This window comes from Aphelocoma coerulescens, chromosome 8, assembly GCF_041296385.1.
Source record: "Aphelocoma coerulescens isolate FSJ_1873_10779 chromosome 8, UR_Acoe_1.0, whole genome shotgun sequence".
In the NCBI taxonomy this organism is placed as follows: Eukaryota; Metazoa; Chordata; class Aves; order Passeriformes; family Corvidae; genus Aphelocoma; species Aphelocoma coerulescens.
Genome location: NC_091022.1, coordinates 22866020 through 22890657, shown reverse-complemented (window position 1 = coordinate 22890657; position 24638 = coordinate 22866020). Strand labels below are relative to the sequence as shown.

At 58.9% G+C, this 24638-nt stretch overlaps 4 protein-coding genes across 5 annotated transcripts in view; 1 reads left to right on the top strand and 3 right to left on the bottom strand.

The window, feature by feature from the left end:
• Nucleotides 1-219: 219 nt before the first annotated feature.
• Nucleotides 220-6947, bottom strand: B4GALT2 (beta-1,4-galactosyltransferase 2). Its single transcript, XM_069023193.1, has 7 exons — nt 6745-6947; nt 4057-4443; nt 3470-3705; nt 3206-3396; nt 2819-2941; nt 1660-1764; nt 220-1526 (listed from the first exon to the last, which is right to left on the bottom strand). Exons 2-7 carry the CDS (start codon nt 4370-4372, stop codon nt 1376-1378), a joined length of 1122 nt encoding a protein of 373 aa, XP_068879294.1. The 5' UTR covers nt 4373-4443; nt 6745-6947; the 3' UTR covers nt 220-1375.
• Nucleotides 6948-9743: 2796 nt separating this feature from the next.
• On the bottom strand, nt 9744-16177 carry ATP6V0B (ATPase H+ transporting V0 subunit b). The gene is made up of 8 exons (XM_069023189.1): nt 16023-16177; nt 12944-12992; nt 12377-12460; nt 11862-11939; nt 11224-11293; nt 10826-10877; nt 10228-10418; nt 9744-9848 (listed from the first exon to the last, which is right to left on the bottom strand). The coding sequence occupies exons 1-8, from the start codon at nt 16087-16089 to the stop codon at nt 9825-9827; spliced, it is 615 nt and encodes a 204-aa protein (XP_068879290.1). The 5' UTR covers nt 16090-16177; the 3' UTR covers nt 9744-9824.
• Nucleotides 16178-16378: 201 nt separating this feature from the next.
• On the top strand, nt 16379-20625 carry DPH2 (diphthamide biosynthesis 2). The gene is made up of 6 exons (XM_069023188.1): nt 16379-16573; nt 18009-18121; nt 18242-18462; nt 18655-19293; nt 19415-19600; nt 19694-20625. Exons 1-6 carry the CDS (start codon nt 16427-16429, stop codon nt 19822-19824), a joined length of 1437 nt encoding a protein of 478 aa, XP_068879289.1. The 5' UTR covers nt 16379-16426; the 3' UTR covers nt 19825-20625.
• A 65-nt stretch (nt 20626-20690) lies between these two features.
• The window catches only part of IPO13 (importin 13), a 31506-nt gene continuing 27558 nt past the window's right edge, over nt 20691-24638 (bottom strand). The window contains exons 16-20 of one of the 2 annotated variants that reach the window (XM_069023185.1): nt 22147-22213; nt 21926-21984; nt 21708-21797; nt 21375-21556; nt 20691-21256 (exon numbers count right to left, since the gene is read on the bottom strand). In XM_069023185.1, coding sequence (XP_068879286.1) covers nt 21157-21256; nt 21375-21556; nt 21708-21797; nt 21926-21984; nt 22147-22213 — 498 coding nt within the window. In that variant the 3' untranslated portion in view covers nt 20691-21156. The remainder of the gene's footprint in view (nt 21257-21374; nt 21557-21707; nt 21798-21925; nt 21985-22146; nt 22214-24638) is intronic. The other variant, XM_069023186.1, reaches the window with a different exon arrangement.

Sequence of the window (24638 nt, the reverse complement as noted above, 5' to 3'; positions counted from 1 at the left end):
TGCACTTTGTCATAGCGGGGGCTGGGCACCTTGTTAGGCCCCCCTGCATTGCTGAGTGAGCTGGAGGGGCCCCCAAGAGTGGACAGGGTGAGGCAGGGGCTCTGTCTCCCAGCCAGCAGCTGGAGGTGGCAGATAGGACTTCCCCTCTATACTCCACAATCACGCTTCCTCATCAGATGGCGCTTTCTCCCACCCCCACCTAGCCCCACAAACCCTGCCAACTTTTCAAACTTTTATTAAATACAAAACCCCCGGTCTCTACGACCGAACGCTGCATTCAACGTACGCTGAAAAAAGGGTCAGACATTCAAATGTACAAAAGTCGCCGGTGCCCCCCAGCCCTGGCGAGCTGCCCCACTCCCAACCCCACTGCTCCCAGCCCCCCATGGAGCGTCGGGGGTGCTGGGGCTCCCAGTCCCATGGAGGGGCGCAGGGCTCCCGCCCTGCATGGTCCTGGCCTCTCCTGCCTGCAGCCCCCCTGCCCCTGGCCTGGAAGGGGGAAGGCAGACAAGGGGAGACCTCAAGGGGAAGATTCCCTCCCTGCTAGAGGGGGGCTGCACGAGCCCCCACCAAGAGGGGCTGGGGGTTCAAATGAGCCCTATTTCCCCCACCAAAGGGGGGAGGGCAGGTGAGGGCAGGCGCAGGCAGGGGCTGCGCACACACACACAGAGCACCTGCCTTTGGGGAAAGGGGGATGTGATACAGTTGCCATCCCCCCAGCCCTGGGAAAACTGAGGCACAGCGAGGGGCATTCGCTAATTAGAGGTCTCTGTTTGGCAGAGCTGAGACAGGGCCCGGCTCTAAGCACCAGACTAAAGCAGAGGAAGACAGCAAGCCACGTCTGTGTGCCCAGCAGCACGGGCAGTGCCCGGCCAGGGCAGCAACCTCGCCCTGATCCTGCCTGCCTGGGGGGCCCAGGCTGCTCCCATCCCCAGCTGGGGCAGCAGTGGCTCCAGCGCTGGTAAAGGGGGAAGCCTGCACCCCACTTCTTACAGCGCTGGTGGGGACCCTCCAGCTCTCACAGAGCAGTAGGATTTCACCCTCCCCGCCCAGGGTGCAGGCAGGAGCTGGCATGGACTGGGAGCTCCTTGCCAGGCCTGGGGTTGCCCCCTCCCTCTGTGCCAGGAGCCGCTTGCAGGGCAGCCGGGCTCATCCACCAACACACCACGTATGGGGCAGGGGTCCTGCAAACACACTCGTGGGGATGGGGGGGACAGAGAAATCCTGGGGACCAAAGGGCCGGCTGGGGGGCAGCCGTCTCCAGAAGGCAGCAGAGTAGGCAGAAAACATCCCTGTCCAGTCCTGGTTCTTGAGCTGGGGCAAAACCCGCCATGCCCAGCCAGCCTGGGCACAGGGGTTCCCGCTGACAGGAGCACTAGCCGCGGGCCAGGCGGGGCGGTGGCCTGCCAATCTCCACCGTGATGTTGGTGTACATGGGCTGGCGGGAGATCTCCACCAGCCGGTACTGCAGCGAGCTGATCCCATCCCGCTTCATCGTCATTTTGGTGTTCTGGATCTTGGTGAATCTGGTGGAAAGAAGAGCAAGATGAGGATGGGGGCATGTCTTGCTGTAGTGCCAGCAGCGCTGGACCTCTGTGAGGGTGAGCAGCCAAGTGATTGCCCAGCGTCCCAACTGCCCCAGCCCTGTGGCTCACTCACCTCTGCGGGTTGGGCTCGTTGTGTTTGTCGCGTTCATGCTTAATCATGCGGTACCTCCCGATGCGGATGTCGGGCCTCGACACCTTCATGCCATTCAGGGAGATGCTGGGGGCCAGGAGCAGGGTGGGATCAGTGTGTGGGCACCAGGGTGGGACGTTCCCCAACCCAGAGACCTCCAGGGTCAGACCCCAGGCAAAATAAACCAGTCCCTGTGCCAAACCAAGATGAGCAAAGCCAGGCCCAGCCCAGGCCAGTGTCATGACCTAGGGTGCCACATGTCTCACAGCAGTGTGCCCAAAGTGCCACGCCTGTCCAGGGACTGGCAGCTGCATTCAGCCTGTGCCGTACACAGGCAGCCATCCATGTGCAGCTATCCATCCTTCCCTCCCTTCCTCTCTCCTTCTGCGGCCCCTGCCCTTTACATTCCCTGAATGCTGCTGCCTAGACCTTTCCTTGGAGCCCTCCCCTCAGATCAAGGGCTGCCTGAAGCTCTTCCAGAGCTCCACACACTTCTTGTCCCCCACCCCGAGCCCACCTTATGTGGAAATCACAACTGTGCCATGCGCCCAGGGCTCCCACAAGGGTGTTTTGCTCATCTGGCCATTACAGGCTGGTTACACCCCACTGGCTGCACACTGCTCCCTGGGCAGCACTGTGCGGGAACCCACAGGAGGTGAGGTGGCCACTGTCCAGCCCTGGCACCCAACGCATGGTGTGGGGGGACTGGGCTCTGCTCCACACGCAGCTGTACTGCTGCCTGCCGGCTGCCAGCAGAAATGACTGTGTGGCTGCTGCACGGCCACCACTGAGATCCTTCCAAGTTTTTAATCTCAGCCCTGGACAGCCCTTGTATGGAGCAGAGCCCACAGGCACACCACCCTGTGGGTGCAGCACATACCACACTGCAGGCTTCAGCCACAAGGGAGGCAGAGGGGTGTCCTGCAGCCCCCCAGCACCCTGGGAGAGGCCAGTTCCATCCATGAGGGTCATCAACACTACAGCTAGAGTGTAATTCAATCCCTCCCTGACACGTGGCATGGTCCATGCACATTCCCCAAAAAAACGGGAACACCAGTGCTGTAAGAGTGCTATGTCAGCGCTTGGTGCAGAGCCTGGTACACCCCCACCAGTCAGTGCTAGCGAGGAGTTGGGCACCTACCGATTAAAGATGTCATCGTCCTCTCCTCCCCAGCCCCAGTACTCATTGGGAAAGCCATTGATCTTCAGGAACTGGGACTTGCTCAGCCCAGAGACACCGCCAAAGTAGCCGGCATAGGGCAGCCTGCAGGTTGATAGCAAATGGGTCAGCCCCGGGGACAGGCAAAGATGGAGGTGAGCCCCATGGGGACCCTCACTTACAAGCATCGACCCTTTCCTGTGTCACCCTCCTACCCAGGGTGCCCTCTCCCATCTCAGGTCCACAATTCAAGCCATGAACCTCATGCATGCCCCAGGTGACAATGAAGGGTGGTTGCCCTGATGTCATCCCAGAGAGATATTCCAGCCCTGCCTGGGCAGAAACACCCCAGCTCCCCAGGGCACCCACCTGAACCCAAACTTGTCCATGCCAACAGCAAAGTGCCGTGGCTGCTCATAGCAGCGATAGAGGTTGCGATCGTCCATGGGGATGAGGTCCACGTCGCTGAAAATGAAGCAGTCATACTCGTCGTCGTCCTTGAGTGCCTCCATGAATCCCACGTTGAGCAGCTTGGCCCGGTTGAAGGTGTCCTCACCGAACTGCAGGGCAGAGCTCAGCAATGCCTGCTCGTCCACCCCAGCCCTGCCACCCCCCTGCCCCTGCCCCCCTCACCTGGTTGATGATGTAGATACCATAAGCCACCTTCTGCCGGCGCAGGATGGGGTGCAGGTAGTGCAGCCAGTACTTGAGGTGGTGCTCACGGTGCCGGAAGGGGATGAGGATGGCCACCTTCTGCCGGGGTAGGCAGTCTGGGGGGGTGTACTTGCCGCCTTGGCGTACATCAGGGTTCTCCCGCTGCACTCGCTCCATGCTCATGGGAGAGCTGAACTCAATGAGCAGGCGCCCAACTGTGAGAGGGAGGGCAGGGTGATGCCCACAGGACAGGACATGGTCAGGGTCATGGTCACCTGCTGCTTCTGCCCAGAGTGGTAAAGCAAACAGCAAGGGGGACCTGCAAGGGGGACTGGCACTTCCGAGGGCAGAGAGCGCCCAAAACCTTTCCTAAAGAGGGGCAAAGAGACTGGGCTAACAAAACCTGAAACCAGCTGTCCTGATACAGTTCCGGGCTGGAGTTTCTCTACTACTTCATGGGGAAGCCATGCCTAGGGCCCAGGGGATAAGCCATGGCCACCCACCTCGGCCCTATGTTTGGAGCCAGAGCCCAAATTCATCCCCAACGCTCACCCAGCATGTCTCACCTAAGCCAGGAGGTGTCTCCTGGCAGGGCTGCAAGGGCTTCTCAGTGGCGGACTGGTTGGTGCTGGGCTTGGTGCTGGGGGATGGGGCCTCAGCACCGGCTGGCCCGTAGCTGGGAGCGGTGCCGTTGGGGCGGGAGGAGTTGGAGAAGGGGTGGGCGCGCGAGGCGTTCCTGGCGTTGAAACGGCTGAAGAAGTCCAGGTGCTGCGCGTAGACGTCAAAATAGAGGATCATGATGATGACAAAGTGGAGCAGGCAGAGCAGCAGCACGGCCTTGCAAATCCTTTCCAGGGTCACCCCCAAGAGCAGCCTGGTCATCTTCTGGGCACGGGCAGGCAGACATGTGCGCTTGGCGGGGCAGGGGGGCGGCTCCAGCCACGGTCCTGATCCTGCCAAGACACCTCATGCTCAGGACACCACGAGCCTGAGCCCCCAACCCAGCCCAAATGACACTGGGACAGCAGGAGCAGCACAGGCCTGGTGCAGAGGTCAAGGGCTTGCAGGCTAGTATGCCAGAGAGCACCCCAGGGGGAATGCTGCACCTGGATCCCTGCTCTGAAGGCACAACCACAAAGATACAAGAGGTCCTGAGCCCCACATAGCAAGTCCCCTCCTTGCTTTCCTAGGCCAAGACCAGAACAGGACTGATCCACACCCCTTCCCTTTTTCCCACACAGAGAGAAGATGGGGACACCTCCAAGAGCCTCCATGGAGGTTGGGCCCTTGAAGAAGGCCACGCTCTCCAAAAACATGGCCAGCCTGGGATGTCCCAAGGGCACCACAGGTGCCCCCACCAGCCACCCCTTTCTGAGGCACCCCACTTCCCTGTGCCCCATCCTGCTCCCTCCCCACAGAACTACACCCCAGCAGCAGCACCAAAGCAGGGCGGCAGTGAGACTCATGCCGGCAGGGGCCCTCCTCGAGGCACCCAGCAGCTGAGCAGCTGCACGGCAGACACCGAGCCAAGCCAAGCCGAGCAGGACATCCCAGCCCCCCTGAGTCAGGGTTCCCTGCCACCTCCAGCGGGGTCTGGCTTACAGGATCAGCAGTGCAGATTCTCTCCCCTCCTGCTGATGGTGAGGCCCCCTGGAACACTGGGACTGCTGGGAGTCAGGGTCCCCTTATCTCCCACATGACACCTGGAGCTGGGCCAGAGCCCTGCCAGAAAGCCAGCTGGGAGAGTCACTAGAGAGTCCCAGACAAGTCAAACCATCTGGCCTTTCCCAGCCCTGCCACTGCCAGGGCTCAGGCTGCAGCACAGCCATGCACCCCAGTTCCTGCCCTCATCCCTGCCCTGCTAGTCCCTGCTTTCAGGGAAGCTGCTAAGACACGGCAAGGCAATCACAAGGGACAGGTACCGGGGTTCACAAGGCCCTGGGGACCTTGGGACAGGCCAGAGCTGCTGCATGGTCCCTGAGGGGATGACCTTGGTGGCTGGGGATCTGTAGCACGACCCCCCAGCAGGAGTGCAGGTAGCACCCAACAGCGCTGGCAACTGGTCACTGGCAGCTGCCAGCCCTGTCCAGTGGGGCCCCCCAGGGAGCCACAGGGCACTGAGTCGGCAGTGATGGCCACACAGGATGGGTGTGGGGATCAGAGCTGAGGTGTGAAGCAGGATCCTTCGCCCAACCCTGCTCTCTGGGGTGTCCTCTCCCAGTCGCAGAACCGACCCTGGCAGGCAGACCCTGGAGCCCACCCCAGACAGGGAGGCACTGGAAAAGACTCTGAGCCCAATGCCCCAGCTATGTCCACCCTCTCTCTGCAGGATGCAGGGCAGTATCCCTGTGGGAAGGGGTGTCCTGGCATGTGTCAGCAGCCCAACCCCACACCCAGTTTCCTTCTAGAAAGTCGCCCTCTGAAGAAAAGTTGGCTTAGCTGTTATTGCCCAAACTTTCATCCGATCACACTGCCTTGTCACCCCGCACAGCCCTTGACACAGGGACCTGCCTGCCCCTAGCACCTGCCAGAAACCCTTCCCAAAAACCTGGGCAGTATATGGAGTGGTGATGCCTCAACAGCCAGACAGGGAGGCAATAGGGAAAAATCAGAGCTGGTTTTAGGGGCCCTTTGGCAGAGCAGTCCACAACGCAAGTAGAGAGTGATGCTCAGCAAGAACAAAACCAAAGCACTCCATCAAACAGCGGCCACAGGACACCACGAACATGAGTGGGCTTAGAAACAACTGCTAAGGAGGGGGTTATGAAATATGATGTCACCTCCCCCCACCGCAGCACCTGTGCAGGGTGTGAGGGGCCAAAAGCAACCTGGGGCTGGGGAGCTGGTCCCCAGGGTTTCACGCCGGTGCAGTGTGTGCCATGGGGCTGGTGACGCTCGTTTTGGAGGGGATGCTCAACCCCGTGGACTCAATCCTTCTTCCCACAAGACATCCCAGGGCTGGGAGAAGAAAGGCACGGTGGGAGTCGATGGCCCCGATGCCCTAAAGGTGGCCACCTCCCGGCCAAAAGTGGGGCGAGGGGCCGCATTCAGCACAACTAACACTCCCCCGCCCCCTCATTTTTCCCAGTCCCCGACACATGCAAAAACTTATTAAAAAATGAGAAACAACCTCAAAATTAGGCTTTTTTCCCGAGCCGGGGTGGTGCCGCCCATGACTGACCGGGACTGCATCCCCCGGGTCGCATCCCGGGCCTCCCCCGCCCGGCCAGGCCTGCCCGCGCCGCTCCACTCACCGCGGCCTCGGGGCTGCCGCGCCGCCCCGGCGCCGGTCAGCGGCCCCCACCGCCGCCTCCTTCTCTTCCTCTTCCTTCTCTTCCTCCTCCAGCCCCGGCCGCCGGCCCGCGGGCTCCCATGCCCGGGGCTGCGGGGGGCCCAGCCGGCCGGGCCGCCGCACCGCCGAGAGCCGCAGGGAGACGGGGCCGCGCCCGCACGCCGGCTCCGCCCGCCGCCGCCGCACCGGGCGGGGCCGCCGCCGCCACCGCCCGCTCCGGAGCCGCGGGGCGAGGAGGGCAGTCCCGCAGGCACGAGGGCCCACGGACGCGGATCCCACGGATGCAGGCACACGCCGGAGTGCGCGATGCCTCCGGCTCCACCACGGGATGCTCAGCCCTTGGCCCCAGGAGCGGCACCGGGGACCCTCCGAGCACCTCCGGGACACAGGCACAGGGTGTCTCGGCCTTTCTTCTTCGTTCCCTGGCTCCCCGCTGCCGGGAGGCAGCGCTTCCACGGACCCACCTGCGGCGACTCCCACGCTCCCGGCCGTTGGTGCTGGCTCAGCGTCCGTTGTAACGTATTTGTGGCTCCTTCGCCCCCACACCACCCTTTCTATGTTTCATTGCTAGGAAATACTGGGAATCTCACTCTCCTTACCACAACGGCATCACTGAAAGGTCTTGGTCTGGTCCCGCCGCAAGTTGGGCCAACCCCAAGTAGTTTTTGCACTGTCTGCTGCTCTTCCCTTCCTGCCACCCCCTCAGCCCCCAGCCCCCTTCCCCAGCCAGCACTTGTGCCTGTTTAGAGCAACCCGTCCCTGAAGCCTCTCCTCCTCCCATGCCTTGGCTGCTCACCCAAGCAAGGGTTTTCACACTTCCTTCAGAAGCTCCCTTCAGCAGACAACCTTTCAGAAGAGAACCGAATGGCACCCAATCAGCCCAGCCCTGCTCCACCCCTGCAAACAAGCCCTGCTGAAAGCAGTCCAACTTCTGCCTCCAGCTCTTGGTTTGGCTCCTCAGCAGGTGGCATTTTCCTCATCAATACCTACACACGGTTACCAAAATATCTTTTAACCGCTGCTGCTGCTTCTAAATGAGACAAGGTGTAAGATCCTGGAGCCCTAAGCTTTTTTCCCTCTGCTTGAGCAGCAGGTGTTTAGCAGGTGTTTAGTCCAAGTCCTGGAACCCAAGCACACACACCTAGAACGAGCTGAGCACAGGGTGTGCTCACCCTATGACCGCTGGCTATGGTAGGTGGGCTGTGGGTCACCCTGAGAGCAGCCTTGATGGGTCTCATATCCTTATAAGGGGCCTATGGGCAAGTCCGGAGCCCATGCCCCTGCCAAAGCTGTGATACACACAGGCAGGATTGGGAGACTGGAAATGCACCTCAAAGGCACATTTCTGACAGCTAGATGCATTTCTACCTGGGCAGACCAGGGAAAGGCCCATCCCTGAAAGACAAGTGGGTGACTCTTCCAAGACAGCTGCTAACCAGGAAGATAATTAACCCATAAAGCAGCTTCTCTGACGCCAGCACAGCCTCTCCAACCCCAGGCATCTCCTTCCTGGGCTTGGTGTGGGTCTGATGAGATGGCTCTGCAGCTTCCAGGGGGCTCATATGTCTCCAGCCTGCAGGAGCAGCAGCAGGAGGGGTACACCTCTCATGCAGGACAGGCAAAGTCTGCCCACACCTGACACCCTTTCTTCCAACCAGGCAGGGCCCAGTTTGTGTCCTGCCACTACACAGGGCACACATTGTCCCAGGGGACAGCCAGCACAGCTACCGGGACAGTGGCTTGGTTTTCCCCCACAATCGTCACGCACCCAGGGCTGAAATACACTGCAGTCCCAAAACTCATAGGACAATGTGGAACAGAGGCAGGAGAGCAGCAGATCTCAGAGGGGTCATACAGAGGCAGCTATCCTAGTTCAAGGGCAAGAATCAGCAGGCTCCAGCAGCCTCACTGCTGCCCCAGCCTGTTGCATCCACATGGAAAGAGAGGGGCAGCTCCAGGTGTGCATCTACTCTGACACAGCACTGGAAGATCAGTGCTTTCTCTATGAAGGTATACTGGCAGCAGAGCAGGATGAGGGCCTTGTGCTGCATACAGCAGAAACAGCAGGACCGTGTTCTTCCCTTCCCCCAAGCAGCAGATGAGCTGCAGGTCCAGCTGTCCACAGCCAGCTTCCCCACACTATTCAGCACAGCCAGGGAGAGGGAACAGAGCCAGCACAAAGTGTCCCCACCCCTGGGACCTCTGCCAGGGCCCCCTGGATAGAGGGGCACGGCAGACTGAAGAGCCCCAGCGAGCAGCCAAGTCACACCAGGGAGCTGCTGGCTGGAGGGTGTCCTTTGAAGGGGCAAAAGCTTCACTTGTCTGCCACTCTGGTGCCCTCCAGCTGCACAATGGGGCTACGGACACAGTGTTCACCCCCACTGCACTGAACTACCTGAATGGGAGAGGCCAAAAGCAGCTTGTGCTGGGCTCATGTTGGGCTGCTAGGAGCCTGGCAGAGACAACTTGGAGCTGCCTGCTGCCTGTTCCAACAGCCTTGTACCTGCTCCAGGCAGTAAGGTACAGCTCCGTGTTCGCACAGCCCAGGCTGGGTGGCTCTTGCAGTCTGAGCAGGCAACAGAATTAACCCCACACAGGCAGGACACCCACCACCAGGCTCCTGGAGCAGGACAGGGGTTTTGCCAGAGGCACAGAGAGGAATCTCTGAGCACTGGGGCAGCCCAAACCAGCACTTGCTCTCTGCAAACCTCCCCGGCATGCACAAGGCAGAGCAAGAGCTGCATCCTTGGACAAGAACCATATTTATTTCACTGACACAGAATTGCACTGATGGTCGATTCTACACACTGGGGATGGGCAGCAGCAGGGTCCCACGGGCTGGGCCAGGCCACTGGGGGCAGAATTCACACAGAGAAATTTGTTTCTTCCGAGGGGCCGATTGATCTGCAGGACGGGGCTCTACGCAGTCAGGCTCCTGCTCCCGACGCCAGGAATCTCCCACCCCAACCAAGTATAGAAACATTAAATAAGTATATACAGAACCTCTTGGGGTGGGCTGGAATAGACTGAGTGCAAGAGGGCTCAGCCCATTTTTACTCTAGATGTCTAGAAAGAAAGAAAGAAGACAGGTTAGACTGTGGCCCACAAACCCCAGCTCAGCACCCCAGTCCCACCCAAGCACCCCAGGACCATCCAGAAGCTGCGGACAGTTTATCAATCCCACTGCTAAGATAAGCATCACACAAGGTACACCCAAGGTGACACCCTCAGTGACAGAGGGGCCATCAAAAGGGTTCACAATGTTGCAAATATGCACAGTATGCTGTGGGAAGAACTGTGCCACCCCAAACCTTCTAAGCAGCCTCCCCATCCCAGTGCAGAAGATTGTGTTGAAGCCCCGTTGTGTTTCCCTGGGGTTAGAAAGCATCCAGGGTGACAGAAACCTTGTGCTCACGTAGGCCTGGTGGCCTCAGGAAGCAGGTACCTGCAGGATAGCAACGATGACCCCGAACAACCCTATGGCACTGCCAAAGATTTCCACGATCAGGATCTTGACGAAGAGGCTGGGATTCTGGGCATCAGCCAGGGCAGCCCCGCTGCCCACAATGCCCACACAGACCCCACAGAAGAGATTGCATAAACCCACGGTCAGACCAGCTCCAAACATGGAGAAACCTGTGAGAGAGGAACATTGCAAGAGCAGGGGGTAACTCCCTTCCACCTGCACCCAGGACATGCTGCAGAAGCCCTTCCTCGAGGTGACAGAAGACCTGGAGCTGCCAAGCCCCAGAACCGCCCTGTTTGGGGAGCAGGACTGCTCTGAGGTGTGCCCCAGCTCCCGCAGTGCCAGGCCAGCAAGGGACAGCAACCGGCTGCCACCCAGGGGAGGAGCAGTGCTGCTGCTGGGCAGCACAGCCCACTGGGTGCAGAAGGACCTCGAGAAGGTAAGTAAAAAGCTGCCTTTTGGCAGAAGAGTCACATGTCCTTCAGACACCAGCAGCAGGCCATGAGTAGGTCAGAGGGTGGGGGCCAGGGTGTGGCAGTGCTCACAGCAACAGCACCAGGGACCCAGCAGTTCTTACCTGCATGGTAGTTCCTGGCTCCAATCTCTTCTGGGGTGACTCCACTGAAAGGCTGAGAGAAAGCACAGGACCTGGATTAGTGACAAGTCTGTGGTTTCTAGAAAAGGTACCTGTCCCTGATACAGCACGAGGCAGCCACGTTTCAGCCAGAGCCGGTCCCTGACTCCATGACAGGCTGGCTTCATGGCATCTGCCTTGTGTGTACTCTCCCAGCCTCTTTTCATCACAGGCAAGGATCACTACACAGACCACCAGTCCAGGGGCTCCCAGAGGCACAATAGGGTTCAAAGTCCCCACAGGGCTACCACTCACAACACCGGCCCATGACCAGCTGCCCATCCCCACCATGGTCCCGAGGCCAGCACAGGGATGGCAGGGCAGCCCAGGTGCTCCCGTACCTCAGCCATGTTACTGATGACTATTGCCATGATGATCCCGTAGATGGCCACAGCCTCGCAGAAAATGATGCTGTGGGAGAAAGGCAAAGCCTGAGCACAGCATCTCAGTCAGTCTGACCACAGTATCCAAGGGGAAAGACCCCACCCCAAGGAGCCCCTGCCACTTCATGCCCAGCCAGCCAGACCCCTCCACAGCCATATGGGAAGCTACCCACTGCTTTCCTTTCAGACTAGGGGGAGCTGCTAAACACAAAGGCTGGATGCTGGTTGTGCTGGGGCACCCGTGTAGCTGCAATGATCCTGTGGGAAGCAGGCCTAGGGAGCCCTGCTCTTCACCAGCCCCTTTCTGCTCCTTGTGGAAGGGTTGTGCAAGGACAACCCTTGCCTAGGCAGGATGTGTGATCTCAGGGTGTTTGTTTTGAACACACTGGGCTCATTCACAGCGTGATATCACACAGTGACCCTTCAAAGCACCACTCTGGCTCCTTTAGGGCTCTTTGTTTTGAAAGCAAACAGCATCAGCAGCTCAGCAAGGAACAGTCTGCCAGCAGCACCCAGCTAGAGAGCAGACAGAAGCCTCCTCACAGTGCTGCCTCACTGAGGTGCAGCACGAGAACTAACCCCAGGTCTGTACTTACCTCACCAGATTCTTCGTTTTGATCCGTGGGGCTTTGACTCCACCACCAATGATGCTGGAGCCTGTGATGTAAATCCCCCTGTAGCAGACAAGGGTGGTTGGTGGAAGGTCTGGCACTCACAGAATTCTATACAGAAACCAGGATCTTTCAGCTGAGCAAAGAATCAGGCATGCAGTTGGGGGCCACTGAACTCTCAGCCTAGCCACTCCTGGGGTAGGAGTAGCCCCAGACTCCACCACCTATACCAGCAGAACTGCTGGGGCTCAAGAGCCACCACAGAACAGCCTGGGCTCCAGGGATACAGCTTCCAGAGACTTCCCTGTCTTTCCACTGCCACTGCTGCCTGTCAGCTTCCACCCAGACCCCCCAGTAGCCCAGCAATTCAGTCCCACTGCTGTGGTGACCCACAGCCGTACACATTGTTCTACCCCTGCTCTGCTGTGGGAAAACTGCAGTGTATACACAGCTACCAACGTGGGACAGCAGGAGAATGCTGAAGAGCCAGTCCCACTCACCAGGCAGCTCCCACCACAGACAGGGAGATGGCCAAGCCAATGCCCAGGTTGGACCACATGTAGGGTGAGGTCTCTGTCAGAAACCTGGAGAGGAAGAAGTGTCCTGAGTTAGCACAGAGGCTGAGCCCCCATAGTCACACCACACAGCCTACCCCAAAACAGGTACCCCTCCACCAAATTATGAAGCCCAAGATGTGCTGGGCAGCCAGACAGTGGGACATGAGAACCTCTCTCTGCCAGCCAGAAACACAGGACCCTCACCTGCATGGATCAAGCTCTTCCTCCCAAATCCTCACTGTGAACCAGAAGCCTGGGCTCAGAGACACAGAGGACAGAGCAGCAATAGCTGCACCAGGATCTCGTACGGAGCCAGCCACAGGAACACATGGGCTGCATCCATCCCACCTCCCGGGGAGCAGAGGCCCTGCTCACTGTAGCTCTTGTTCTCCTGCCATGTAGTGACCACTGCTCATCACTCAAAAGCAAGTGCTGCTCCTGGGAGGCACTGCCAGCACCGCCTGCCTCCTCACACAGACCTGAGGATGCCCGTGTTTACAGGGAACTCACCAAGCCACATCAAAGCGGAAGCCCAGGTCAAATATCGTGTAGCAGATCCCTGGAAAGCAAGAACAAGATGGAAACCTCCAGGGAGGCACCAGCTGGATCCAGCACTGCTGGTTCCTCCCCACCTGCAAAGCACGGAGGCAAAGGCCCAGGAGCACAGCACAGCATGAAGGAGGGTTACTGGGAACACTGGCTCAGGCATGCAGAGTGTGGTGCAGGGTGTCCCCTCCAAATCCTACCCCTGTGATCCCAACACTTCCACATCAGTACAGGACAAACAGCCTGGAACTGCGATACTGTCAGGCCCCATCCCAGTCTTGCCCAGAAAATGACCGTGGTTATTGTCACACCCATTTTCTATTCCCTGGCCCTGCTGAGCACCCACAGACCATGCTGAGCTACAGGGTCTCAAGGGCAATCCATAGCCATGTGCCCTAGCACAGTCTCCACAGTGGCTCTCCAATGGCTCAGCTCTGCTGGAGAGCCACAGCTCCAGGGGACCAGCTGTGAGCTCTTCCCTGCCACAGGAGGGACAAGAGGAGTGAGGCTGTGCCCTGACTGACCATCACATGCTGCTACATCACCATCCCATCAGCGTTTGTGTTGCTTCCCAGGAGCCCATCAACACCAGAAGCTCCAGCTTTCCTCCAACACACCCTTTGCAAGGCTGTGGGTTCAAGACACGACTGCTGTCCTCAGCATTTTCCCCAGGGTAATTTCCAGATAAATTTATACTCCAACACAGGCAGGACACACCAAAGCACTGCCCTGAGAAACTCAAGAAAGCCCTTCCTTTCCAAGGATGGCTTACCCTGCTGCGCTCATCTCCCACCTGGAACCACAGCCAAGAGCCACATCCCTGCACAGCGCAGGCACATGCAGAGGTGCTTGCACTGAAACCCTGCCTAACTCTGAGCTCCTGAGTGGGAAACAGGGCTGCAGACCAGAAAAGACACTTGATCTTTGCTGGAAAAGGGAGGGTGACCCAGCCCTAAGAACAGATAAGCACAGGCACTGTGTGCTCCATGCCAGACAGCGAGGGTGAAGGGACAGCTCTACCATATCTGACTGGAACCAGTGTCTGTGTGACCCTGACCCTGCATACGGTTGGGAAAAGAGGAAATGGGAGACTTCTGAAATGCTCAAATGCAGCAAAGAGGTCACTGCACGTGTCCCACTGCTCCCTTCCACCCCAGAGTCGCAGCCTGGAGGTAGGGGGTGTTGGCAACATGCCCAGCAGAAACATGGGGGCAGGACCATGCCCCCCACGTTGGAGAAGCCCTTCCCTGCGCAGAGCCAAGACAACTCATCCCACTGGAAGGCCTCAGCACTGCCTCAGTGTAGGGAGACCCTTGTAGCAGGGATGTCCCCATCATTCTTGTGTGCTCACCCCTCCACATACAGCTCAGGTCTCTGCACCCCACTCACCAGGAGAGCACACAAGCACTGTCAGGCAAGCCAGCGAGCCCCATAATGGCAGGTGGTAATGCTGCTCACTCTTCCTGCCACAGAACTGGGGTGCCCCCCTCCCCTGTAGCGACACACAAGAATGAGGAATGGTGCCACCACAGCCAGGGAACGCAGAGGAAAGCCACAACCCAGCCTGCACATCTGGCAACCTTCAAGGATGATCTCTAGTGTTGGGCCCAGCCAGCCTGTGACTTGTGTTTTGGCTTTGCTGCTTGGCTGTCAGAGCAGGAACTGAACCCAGCCAGCCTCAGCTGCCTCCACTCCCCAGAAGTGGTAAGGAAGAGCTACAACCAGCTCAGGGCAGATCCTCAGGGCACCTTTCATCTCAAGAACAGGTGTAACCTTAGATTCATATGCAAAAGAAACAGGGTAAAGGACACTTTCCTGTGAGTTCTGACTTCCAGCCCTGAAGCCAGAAGGACAGAAGATAGGGCAGCAGGACTGGAGGATCAAATAAGGGCTCAGGACAAAGAGAGAAAGCACTAAGAGACACTGCTGCAACACTGCACAGAGCAAGACCACTTCTTGCTCATGTCTTCCTCAAAAAGTGATTGCAACAGGGCAGGGGAAGTTAAGAGCAACTGGGCTCAGCTCAGTGAGATTTTCCGACAGCCTCACGTTCACAGTGTGTGCATCTGCACTGGTGTGAGCCACATGATTCAGAGTGCCCAGTGAGGCAGCTCTGGGCCCACACTGGGTTCACCAAGCCCTGGAAGCACGAGGGAGTGAGAAACCCTTCACTTCTGACTCATTCTCTCCCCTAACCCAAACACTGAATCAAAAGCCAAGGTCTCCCCAGCCTCCACCTGGTTTGTGGTCACTTCACTCTGTGCTAAGAGAAAATAACCAGCAGTCCCAGCACAAAATCTACCTGCTGGCCCATGGGCATTAAATTCATCCTCCAAAAGCCCAACGCCTTCAGCAGCAGAGCGTGGGCTGCCATGAGCTGCAACACGGCCACGCAGCAGCTCCACAATCATCCAAACTTGCACGTTCTCTCTTGCTGCCACAGCTTGGCAAAGCAAGGCGATCTCTCCACCCGAGAGACATCAACCACCACAGTCTGAAGGACCAGGCTCCTCCTGCCTTTACCTCCCCTAATCTGCCAAATCCAAGCACGACCCCTGACGGGCACCAGCACCTTTCTGCTCTTGCACGCACAGAGAAGCAGATCAACTGCTCGTGCCAGACAGGCTCAGAGCGCTGAAAGCTGCACATCCAACAGCGACTGGGAGTTACACGGCACCGCTGGGGGCTCCGAGGGAGCCGCTACAAGCCCCGAGGAGTGATGCCCAGGCTGGAGAGCCCCACAGCAGCGCTCCCGGTCGTGCCGTAGACCACAGACCAACTCTGGGGAGCACCGCGGCAACCGGAGGCCTGACAACGCTGCACCCCTCAACCCCGCCTTCCTTTTGCACGTCAGAGCAACCCTCTCCAGAAAGGGAGCAGCCAGCACGGGCATAGGCACGAACCGCAGCCTCCCTTCGGGCCCGGAGACCCCTCCTGCCCCACGGCTCAGCCCGGCAGCGCGGCCCCGAGACCCCCCGCCTCCGCGGCCCCGAGACCCCCCGCCTCCGCGGCCCCGCGCCCTCCCTCTCCTCCCGGCGCTGACCGACGCCCAGCAGCGTGGTCCAGAAGGCGAGGCCGAGCCCCGAGTAGAGCAGGGCGAGCCCCGTCATGGCGGCGGCGGCGGCGGGACCGGGCGGCGCGGCGGGAGCGGATCGGGCCGGGTCACCTGACCCGCGCGCGGCGCGTGACCGGAACTGCAGCGCCCGGACGGAAGTGGCGTAACGCCACCGATGCCACCGCGCTCACTTATTGGCTGCCTGGTTTGACGGTGGCGGGAAAACTACATACACCATAATGCACCGCGAGAGCACCTCTTTCCATTGGCTGCCCTCCCCCTCTCCGCCCCTTGCGGGCGGGACTTTTGGCGGCGGGGAGGGCAGAGCCGAGCTCCCATTGGCCAGCGCCGCGCCGCAGCCCGGAAGCGGGCGCAGGGTCCCGCGTGCCGCCATGGCCGCGGCCTTCAGCAGCGACGGGGAGGCCGCGCTGCGGCGGGAGCTGCGCGCGGCCGTGGCGGCGGCACCGCGGGGCGACCTCGACGGCTTCTACGAGATGGGCCGGGCCGCCGCCTTCGTACGGGATGGCGGGTTCCGCAAGGTGAGTGGGATCGAGGATGGAGCCGGCCGGGGGCTGCGCGCCGCCTCCTCTCCCGGTGCCTCACAGGATTGTTAGGGTTGGAAGGGCGTCTGGAGATCATCCAGTCCAACCCGCTTGCCAAGACAGGGTCACCAGAGCAGGTGACACAGCAACGCTTCCAGATGGGTTTGCAATGTCCCCAGTGACGGAGACTCCACGACTTCTCTGGGCAGCTGTTCCAGTGCTCTGCTACCCTCAGCGTAAAGTGTTCTTCACGTTGAAGTGGAACTTCTTGTGTTTTAGTTTATGGCCATTGCTCCTTCCTCTGTCCTGTTGCTGGACACCACTGAAAAGAGTCCGGCATTGTCCTCTTGACACCCACCTTTGAGATATTTATACGCATTAATGAGATCCTGCCCTGCTTCCAGGCAGGACAGGGTTAATTTTTGCAGTAGCCAGGAGGGGGCATGGCCAGGACCCAGAGGTTGTTCTGTACCACCTCACATCCTTTTCTGGGGACAGGGACAGGGTCCTTCCCGGGTCCCATAGTGTGGCACGGTCAGGGATTGTCAGAGCCCTGCATCGAGCACTCGTGTGTGTTGTCACTTGTACACTGTTATTAATACTGTTGCTGTTAGCGTTGGTTTTTTAATTTAATTTGCTGTTTCCAGTAAATGGTTGTGCTCTTGACCTGTGATCTTTACCCTTTGTGCCTCTGATTCTCCCCTCCATCCCGCTGCAGGAGGAAAAGGAGGGGGGGCAAGCGAGTGGCAGCGTGGTTTGGAGAGGCTCAGTGGGAGCGTCATTCCTAAACCAAAACAGATCTCCTCTCAGTCTTCTCTAGACTAAGCAGGCCCAGCTCCCACAGCCTCTCCTCATTAGAGAGATGCCCCAGACCCCTCATCATCTTTGTGGCCTCTGCTGGACCCTTTTCAGTAACTCTGTCTTTCTTATACTGAGGAGCCCAGAACTAGAGACAGTACTCCTGATGTGCCTCACCAAGGCCAAGCAGAAGGGCAGGATCATATCTCTCAGCCTGCTGGCCACACTCTTCCTGATGCACTCCAGGATCCCATTGGCCCTCCTGGCTGTAAGGGCCCTGCCAGCTCATGGTCAACTTGTCACCCACCAGGACTCCCAGGTCCTTGTCTGCAGAACTACTCTCTAGTAGATCAGCCCCCAGCCTGTGCTGGTAGTTGGGGTTATTCCTCCCCAACTGCAGTACCCTACACTTGCCCTTGTTGACCCTCATTAGGTGTCTCTCTGCTTAATTCTCCAGCCTATCAAGGTCCCTCTGAATGGCACAGCCTTCAGGTGTATCAGCTACTCCCCCCAGTTTCATATCATCAGCGAACTTGCTGAGGGTACATTCTATCCATTCCATCCTCTTCTGTCCCTTCATCTCACCTTCCCCAGCGTCTCATTCCCCATCTGTCTCACCCTTTGTTCCCCCCAGGTCGCCCTGCAGTTCCCTGACGAGCTCCTGGCAGACGCAGTGGAGGTGGCAGCACGGATGGAGGCAGCGACCGGGGCCGAGATGTACGTGTTAGGAGACACCACGTACGGCAGGTCGGTGTGGGGCTGTGCAGGGTGTCCTGCGGTTCCCCTGCAGGCAGGAATGGGGCAGTGCCAGGGAGGAGGGAGAGCTCCATGCTGCAGAGCCCATCTGACACCGGGTTCTCCTCACAGCTGCTGCGTGGATGAAGTGGCTGCCGAGCACGCGGGTGCTGAGGCAGTGCTGCACTACGGCCCAGCCTGCCTCAGCCCCTGCAGAAAGCTCCCGGTGCTGCACATCTTTGGGCAGCAGCCCCTGGACGTCGGGCGCTGCACAGAGGCGTTCCGGGAGCTCTACCCCGAGCGGCAGAGCCGTGTGGTGGTGCTGAGCGATGTGGTCTATGCCCATGCGATGGGTGAGTGCTCTGGGGCAGGGAGGGGGGCACTGGGACTGCTCTGAGCTCTGGAGAGCTGCCAGGTTGAGACCAAGCAGGCATTAATTCCCCAGACTTTGGCAGCTTTGATTTCTGTCTTCTCCCCTGATCTATTGCACCTTCTCCACGTCAGAACTGTGGCCAAGTTTTGTTCTCACTCCTCTCTTCCTTCAGGTGAGCTGGAGCAGCAACTGTGTCCCGAGTACCCCAATATCATCTTCTCCAGGCTGGTGTGTGGAGACCTTCCTGGCCCCGCAGCGCCTGGGGAGGAGCGGAAGTTTGGTCGCCAATTCTTGGTGGAGGCTGCTGCAGGGCTGCAGGACTATGCCATGTTCTATGTGGGAGCTGAGGGCCTCGCCCTCACCAGCTTCATGCTGACCTGGAACCGCTGCCCCTTTAGCTCCTTCAGCCCTGTCACCGGCTGTGGCCGCCGTGAGACCCTCAATGTCAACCGGGCCCTGATGCGCCGCCTGTACCTGGTGGAGCGGGCCCGGGATGCCAGTGTGGTGGGCATCCTGGTGGGCACCCTTGGCGTGGCGGGCTACCTGACTGTGCTGCAGCACCTCCGGGAACTGCTGTGCCGGGCTGGAAAGCGCAGCTACACACTGGCCGTGGGGAAGCCCAACCCTGCCAAGCTGGCCAACTTCCTGGAGGTGGATGTCTTTGTCCTGGTGGCCTGTGCTCAGAACTCCCTCCTGGACTCCAGTGACTTCTACCGACCTGTTGTGACCCCCTATGAGCTGGAGCTGGCCTGCAACCCGGCCCGTGAGTGGACAGGGAACTACCTCACAGACTTCCGAGACCTGCTGCCCGGTAAGAGCTAGAGACAGCTGCCTAACACCCTCCCAGGGCATATCCCGCCCAGCTGCCCTGCTTGTAGGCTGCAGTTGCTCCAGGATAGATGGACCAGGCTAACATTACCATTTCCTGGCAGGTGCCTGTGCGCACGTTGAGCTCCCACCGGCTGTTCCCACAGCGGAGGCTGTTCCCGACGTCTCGCTGATCACAGGGAAGATGCGGGCTACCCACCTCTGTGACCCCCCGCCCTCCCAGCTGCCCCCCAGCACCACCCTGGCCTGCAGGGACCAGACACGGGCGCTCGCAGAGATCAGCCCTGCAGGTTTGTGTTGGTTTCATGGTGGGGCTGAGCCCTGGTGCAGGAGCAGTGCCACCTTCCTGCTCGCAGTAACAATTCCTTTCTCTCTCCCCCCAGCCTCCTTCCTGGAGTCCCGCAGCTGGCAGGGCCTGGAGCAGCAGCTGGGACAGACCCCTGTCTCCAAGGCCGTGCAGGGCCGACGAGGGATTGCCATTGCCTATGAGGATGAAGGGTGTGAGCAACCCTGATTCAGCAGTGTTGGCACCCAACCAGGGGCGGGGCCATGTGGGGGCCCAGGCATTGCCTCCCACTGGGTGCTGGACCTGCTGCCAGCTGGCCCCTTGCTGGATGCAGCCTTGGGTCTGCAGTACAGCAGTGGGAGAGCAGGAGTTGCATGTGTGTTGGGGAATGCCTGTGGCACCCTGAGGCTCATGGCCAGGGCAGCAGCAGGGCCAGGAGAGACAGGCACTTGGCCCAGCCCCACTCTCCAAGGGCCTCTCCATCCAGGGCAGCTTTGTGCCTACAGGGAAAGGTCACAACTTTGCAAGAGCTGACAGTGCTGGGACTCGAGGCTTTTGTGGACTATTGCTGCTAACTAAAGCTGAAGAGGATTTGTGATTGAACTGGTTTTTAGAATAAAACACGGGCTGAGGAGCATAGATGGGTGTTACCAGCTGTCCTAAAGTGAAAAACATATCATGGTGCCCCTGTGGGGAGCAAAGCCGTGTGTGTCAGCTACGACCAGCCTGAGAGAACAGAAAACCAGAACTAGGACCTTCAACAATGAAAGCACAGGCTGGGCTGGGGCACTAAGGCAAGGGCAGGGGTCTCTGAGCACAAGCAAGCCTCTTGGCTGCTCTTACGAATGGGAATGGAGTGCACTCATCCTGTGCTGCAGGAAGGACCCTGTGTTTGGCAGGGGTGGAGCCTGGCCCCTCTTATGTGAGGCAGGGCTCCATGCTGGGCAAGCAGGACACACTGTTTTTTGCCATCCCTCCCAAAGCCAGGGAGACAGTGAGGCATCCCAGCCTTGATTTAACACCCTCCACTGGGTTACTCCCCAGAGGCAAGAGGCAGGCAAAGCCTGGGCACTGCAGTAATGACAGCCACAACATAGAAATATTCTTAATATAATTAGGTGCAGGGCCTCCCCCCTCCCAACCACACATACAAACAAGCAGGGGGCAAATTCCCCCTGCCCAGCCAGCCACTGCTGCAGGCACAGGGCAGCCTCCCCGCTACGGGGCATGGGCACCCACGGGGAAGGGCTGGGGAGGGCTGGTAGCCCGGGGACAGAGCAGCCCGTGCTGGGGCAGTCCTGCCCAGGCTTCCCCTGCCCCGCCACCGCCTCCTGCAGCCAGCACTCCTGTCCCCTGCGAGGAGGGAGCATGCTGGGGGAAACAAAGATGCTGACACCGAGATGCGGCCACCAAATCTAGCTGAGGAGTGTCCCGAGTGGGTTAATTCTAGGTGGAGGGTTATTCTATGAGCCGTACTGCAGCAGGGCAGGGAGGATGGGGGGCTTTTCCTTGTGGGGAAGAGCTGGTCCAGGCAAATCGTCCGCGGTCCTGGCCAGGTGCTCAGTAGTCTGCTGTGTATTCTGTACCATGCAGCCCTCGGCACAACAAGGTGAACTCCTTCACCATCTCCTTCACTCGCCGCTTGTTCACACGCTCTCTGCTAAGACAGAGGGAGGGAACAAACATGAAGCAGGAGTGCTGCACTGGGCCATGCAGGGGGGTCATTCCCACAGGGTGGGAATGTGGGGCACAGCTGCCAGGGCAAGTGGCACACAAACCTAAGGATCTGCTGGCTGAAGTTCTCTTTCTGCTCTGGAGTGACTCGGGCCGAGGGGAAGCCATCCTGCTGCATGGCCTCCTTGATCCAGACGCTCAGGAGGCTGAAGCAGTGCTTGTTCAAGGCAAAGAGGATTTCTGCAAAGTGATCCATGAGACTGCGGGAAGCCTGGCCACCGATGCCCTGCCACAGAGCACAGAACATGCTGAGCCCACGTTGTCACTCCCCTGCTCCCATCCATGCTGCTGGGCTCTCTGCCCCTTGGCTCCATAGGGATGCTGCTCAGGAATAGAGCCCAATGCTGCCTGGGGAGCCCAAGTCCAGCGTCTCTCACCTCCAGCACTGCCTGCAGCAGCGCTTTGCCGTTCTCATGCACGACCTGTCCCACCGGGGCCATCTCTCCACAGCGGGGCAGCAGCTCCGTCTGCAACACAGAGTCCAGGCCCGCTCAGTGCCAGCGCAGGCTCCACACTGCAGCACCCGTGCCCAACCTCAGCCCCACTCCTGCCTTCCCAGCTCTCAGAGAGGACTTCATGATGGCATCATACTCACAAAAAAGCCACAGGATGCTTTGACTGTTGGGGCCTCAGGAAACTTGAGAGAAAGGACACCTGCAGGCAAAAATCACTCAGATTAGCAACCAGAAAACCCCCTTGCCATCCCAAATCATCCCTGTGGTCCCCACCCCTTGGCTGTTTTGTGTCCAGCTCTACAGGAGGAGCAGGCTGGCCTCAGAGTGAGTTAGAGCACATGCCCATGCCCATGGTACTCACCACACTGAAACACTGCTTTGACATCCAGGTTGCTACACAGGAAGAGGTCCGGCTTCCTTTTCAGAGCCTGCAAGGCACACAGACAGGTAGCATGAACCCAGCACTGTAGAGGCAGCCAGAAAGCCTCCAAGGAACCCGGTGCCCCAGACAGCCTCTGCCTGGACACACACTTACCTGGGCACACCCACAGCAAACGGCAGTTTCACACAGTACAGCAGGAAACCATCACTTTACCCCTCCCCAAGAATATCATTCAAACAGCCAGGCAGTTCGCTACACCCAGGATCCACTGACCCCAGAACCTGAGGATAGGTGCCACAGTGGTGTGCAAACACTCGGACACAGAGGGCTCCTGTCCCATCAGAGCAGATCAGGCAGCAGCACCGCTCCCAGGACAAGGGCAGCCATGCAGGGCTCAGCAGAGACCAGCCACCTGTGTGCTTTGCTTCTCTCCTGAAGATGCTGGCATCCCTGGGGTCACTGCAACTGGTTCAAGCAGTAGCCCCAGACTGCACCAGACGACAGTGAGATGCCAACATTTCTTGGCAGTTACTGAGCAGCAAGTCTGAGATCAAGAAAGCTTGGGTTTTTTAATGCCACACAGTGATTCCACCAGCCTCTGTGCAGGTCAGGCACTGCTGCTGGAAACACCCTGAGCTGTGGCACCTTGTGCAGTGACTTGGTCCCCCTGGTGCTGGCACTGAGCAGTTACTGGGTGGAAATGTTTCAGCTTGCACCTTCCACTCCATGGGAAGTGTTTCCAACCTGCCTCAGTGAGCCCTACTATATTAGGCAGCCAAATCAATCTCCTGACCACCATACCCACTGCTGCAGAAAAGCACTGGGAATGGCAGCCATGCCTCCTGCCCTGCTGTCACTGCAACACCAGGGACAGCAGCCATAGCACTGGAGCGGCCCTGCTGTGTGCCTGGAGCTCAGAGAGCAGCATACCAGGGCAGGCAGCCCTTGGGGTGAGCTGTGTGTGGGGCCACTGCTGCCCTCTGAGCCTTCTCCCAGGGATAAAAGCAGGGACAGCTCTCAATCAACAGCTCTCAGGACACACAGCCGTCTGCCCCTGTGGTCTCTACCTGGAGCAAAACAGACTTATTTCCCATCCCTTCTTCTCCAGGGAAAGTTCATAGCCATCTGCCCAGTGCAGATGCTGGAAAACAAGAAGCTGAGCAGCAGGTTTCAGAGTTACCCCATCTCCTTTCTGACCTTTTCTACTACGCACTGCAAAAGAGGATTCAGTTTTGGGCACCGAAGGCATCGCTCTACCAGGTGGAGGTGGCACAATCGCAGGGACCTGCTCCCTGCTGGATACAAGCTGAGAGCTTCATGGGGCGATCAGGGGCCATGTTATACCTGTGTGTGTATATACAGGCTGTGCACCATCCCTCCTGAAGAACTGGCATCAATATCAGGAAGGTGAACTGCTGGCTGCGCAATGGTTTAGCAACATACCCACTCAGCGAGGCTGCTGCTGTCCAGCTGGCCCCATACAGGACAAATGCTTGCAAGAGATGGTGTAGTTTTAGCCCTAGACTACCCCTGCTGGGCCCTACTGTGAGCTCCAGAGAAGGGACCATGAGCCTTTCCCTCAGCAGCATGCTCACGGGCAGCTGGCTCCTGTGATAACCACTCAGCTGCAAGATCCTCTACCCTGCCCATCTGTGAGGCTGGTTTTAACCCAAGTCCTGCATGCTAAAAGTGTTCCATTTGGCACCAGTCTTCCAATGTGCTCAGGTTCCCACCTACCTGCAGGGTGCTTCTCCCAGCCAAACCAGACCCGCTGCAGGCTGAGTGCCCCAAGCTCTCCTGCAGACCCACTGCAGCATCTGCTCCTCACTCCATCAGCACCACGGAGAAAATCATGCCAGTATTGGGAGGGCTCCTTCCCACAGGACACCTTGCAGAGTGCAAGCCCAATGCAGACCTGGGTACGCATGCACATGTCTAATGTAAAGACAGATGCTTTTTATCCCCACAAGATGGGGCCCTGTGGAGCTTCTCCCATAAGAAAGCAACACCAGGTAGGTCCAGCTACTCTTTCCCAACACCAGGTATGTCCAGCTATTCTTTCCTAGCACCAGGAACCCTGCTCCAGCTCTAGGACCTCTTATTGCCAGCCCATCTTTCCCGTCTCCTGCCAGAGCACCTCTACTCACATGTTCTGGGATGGGGACAGGTCTTTAAATGCTTTCAAATGTCCCCCCCACATCCTCTGCATGAGCAGCCACTACGGAGACAGGCACTCGCTCTCCAAGAGGAAATGTGTTCTTCTCCACAGCAGCTGGGAGACCACCAGAGAGGTCTTCAGAGCAGGCTCTTCTTCTGTGCCCATTTCTGAATAGGCAGACAAGCATGGCAGGGATGCCCTGCCATGGACAGAGGACAGTAGGGACTGCACTACCAGTTCCTGCAGCTCTCCAGAACACACAGCCATTGTGTCCAGTACCCCCTCCACTTCCCAGACCCCACAGCTGGCAGAG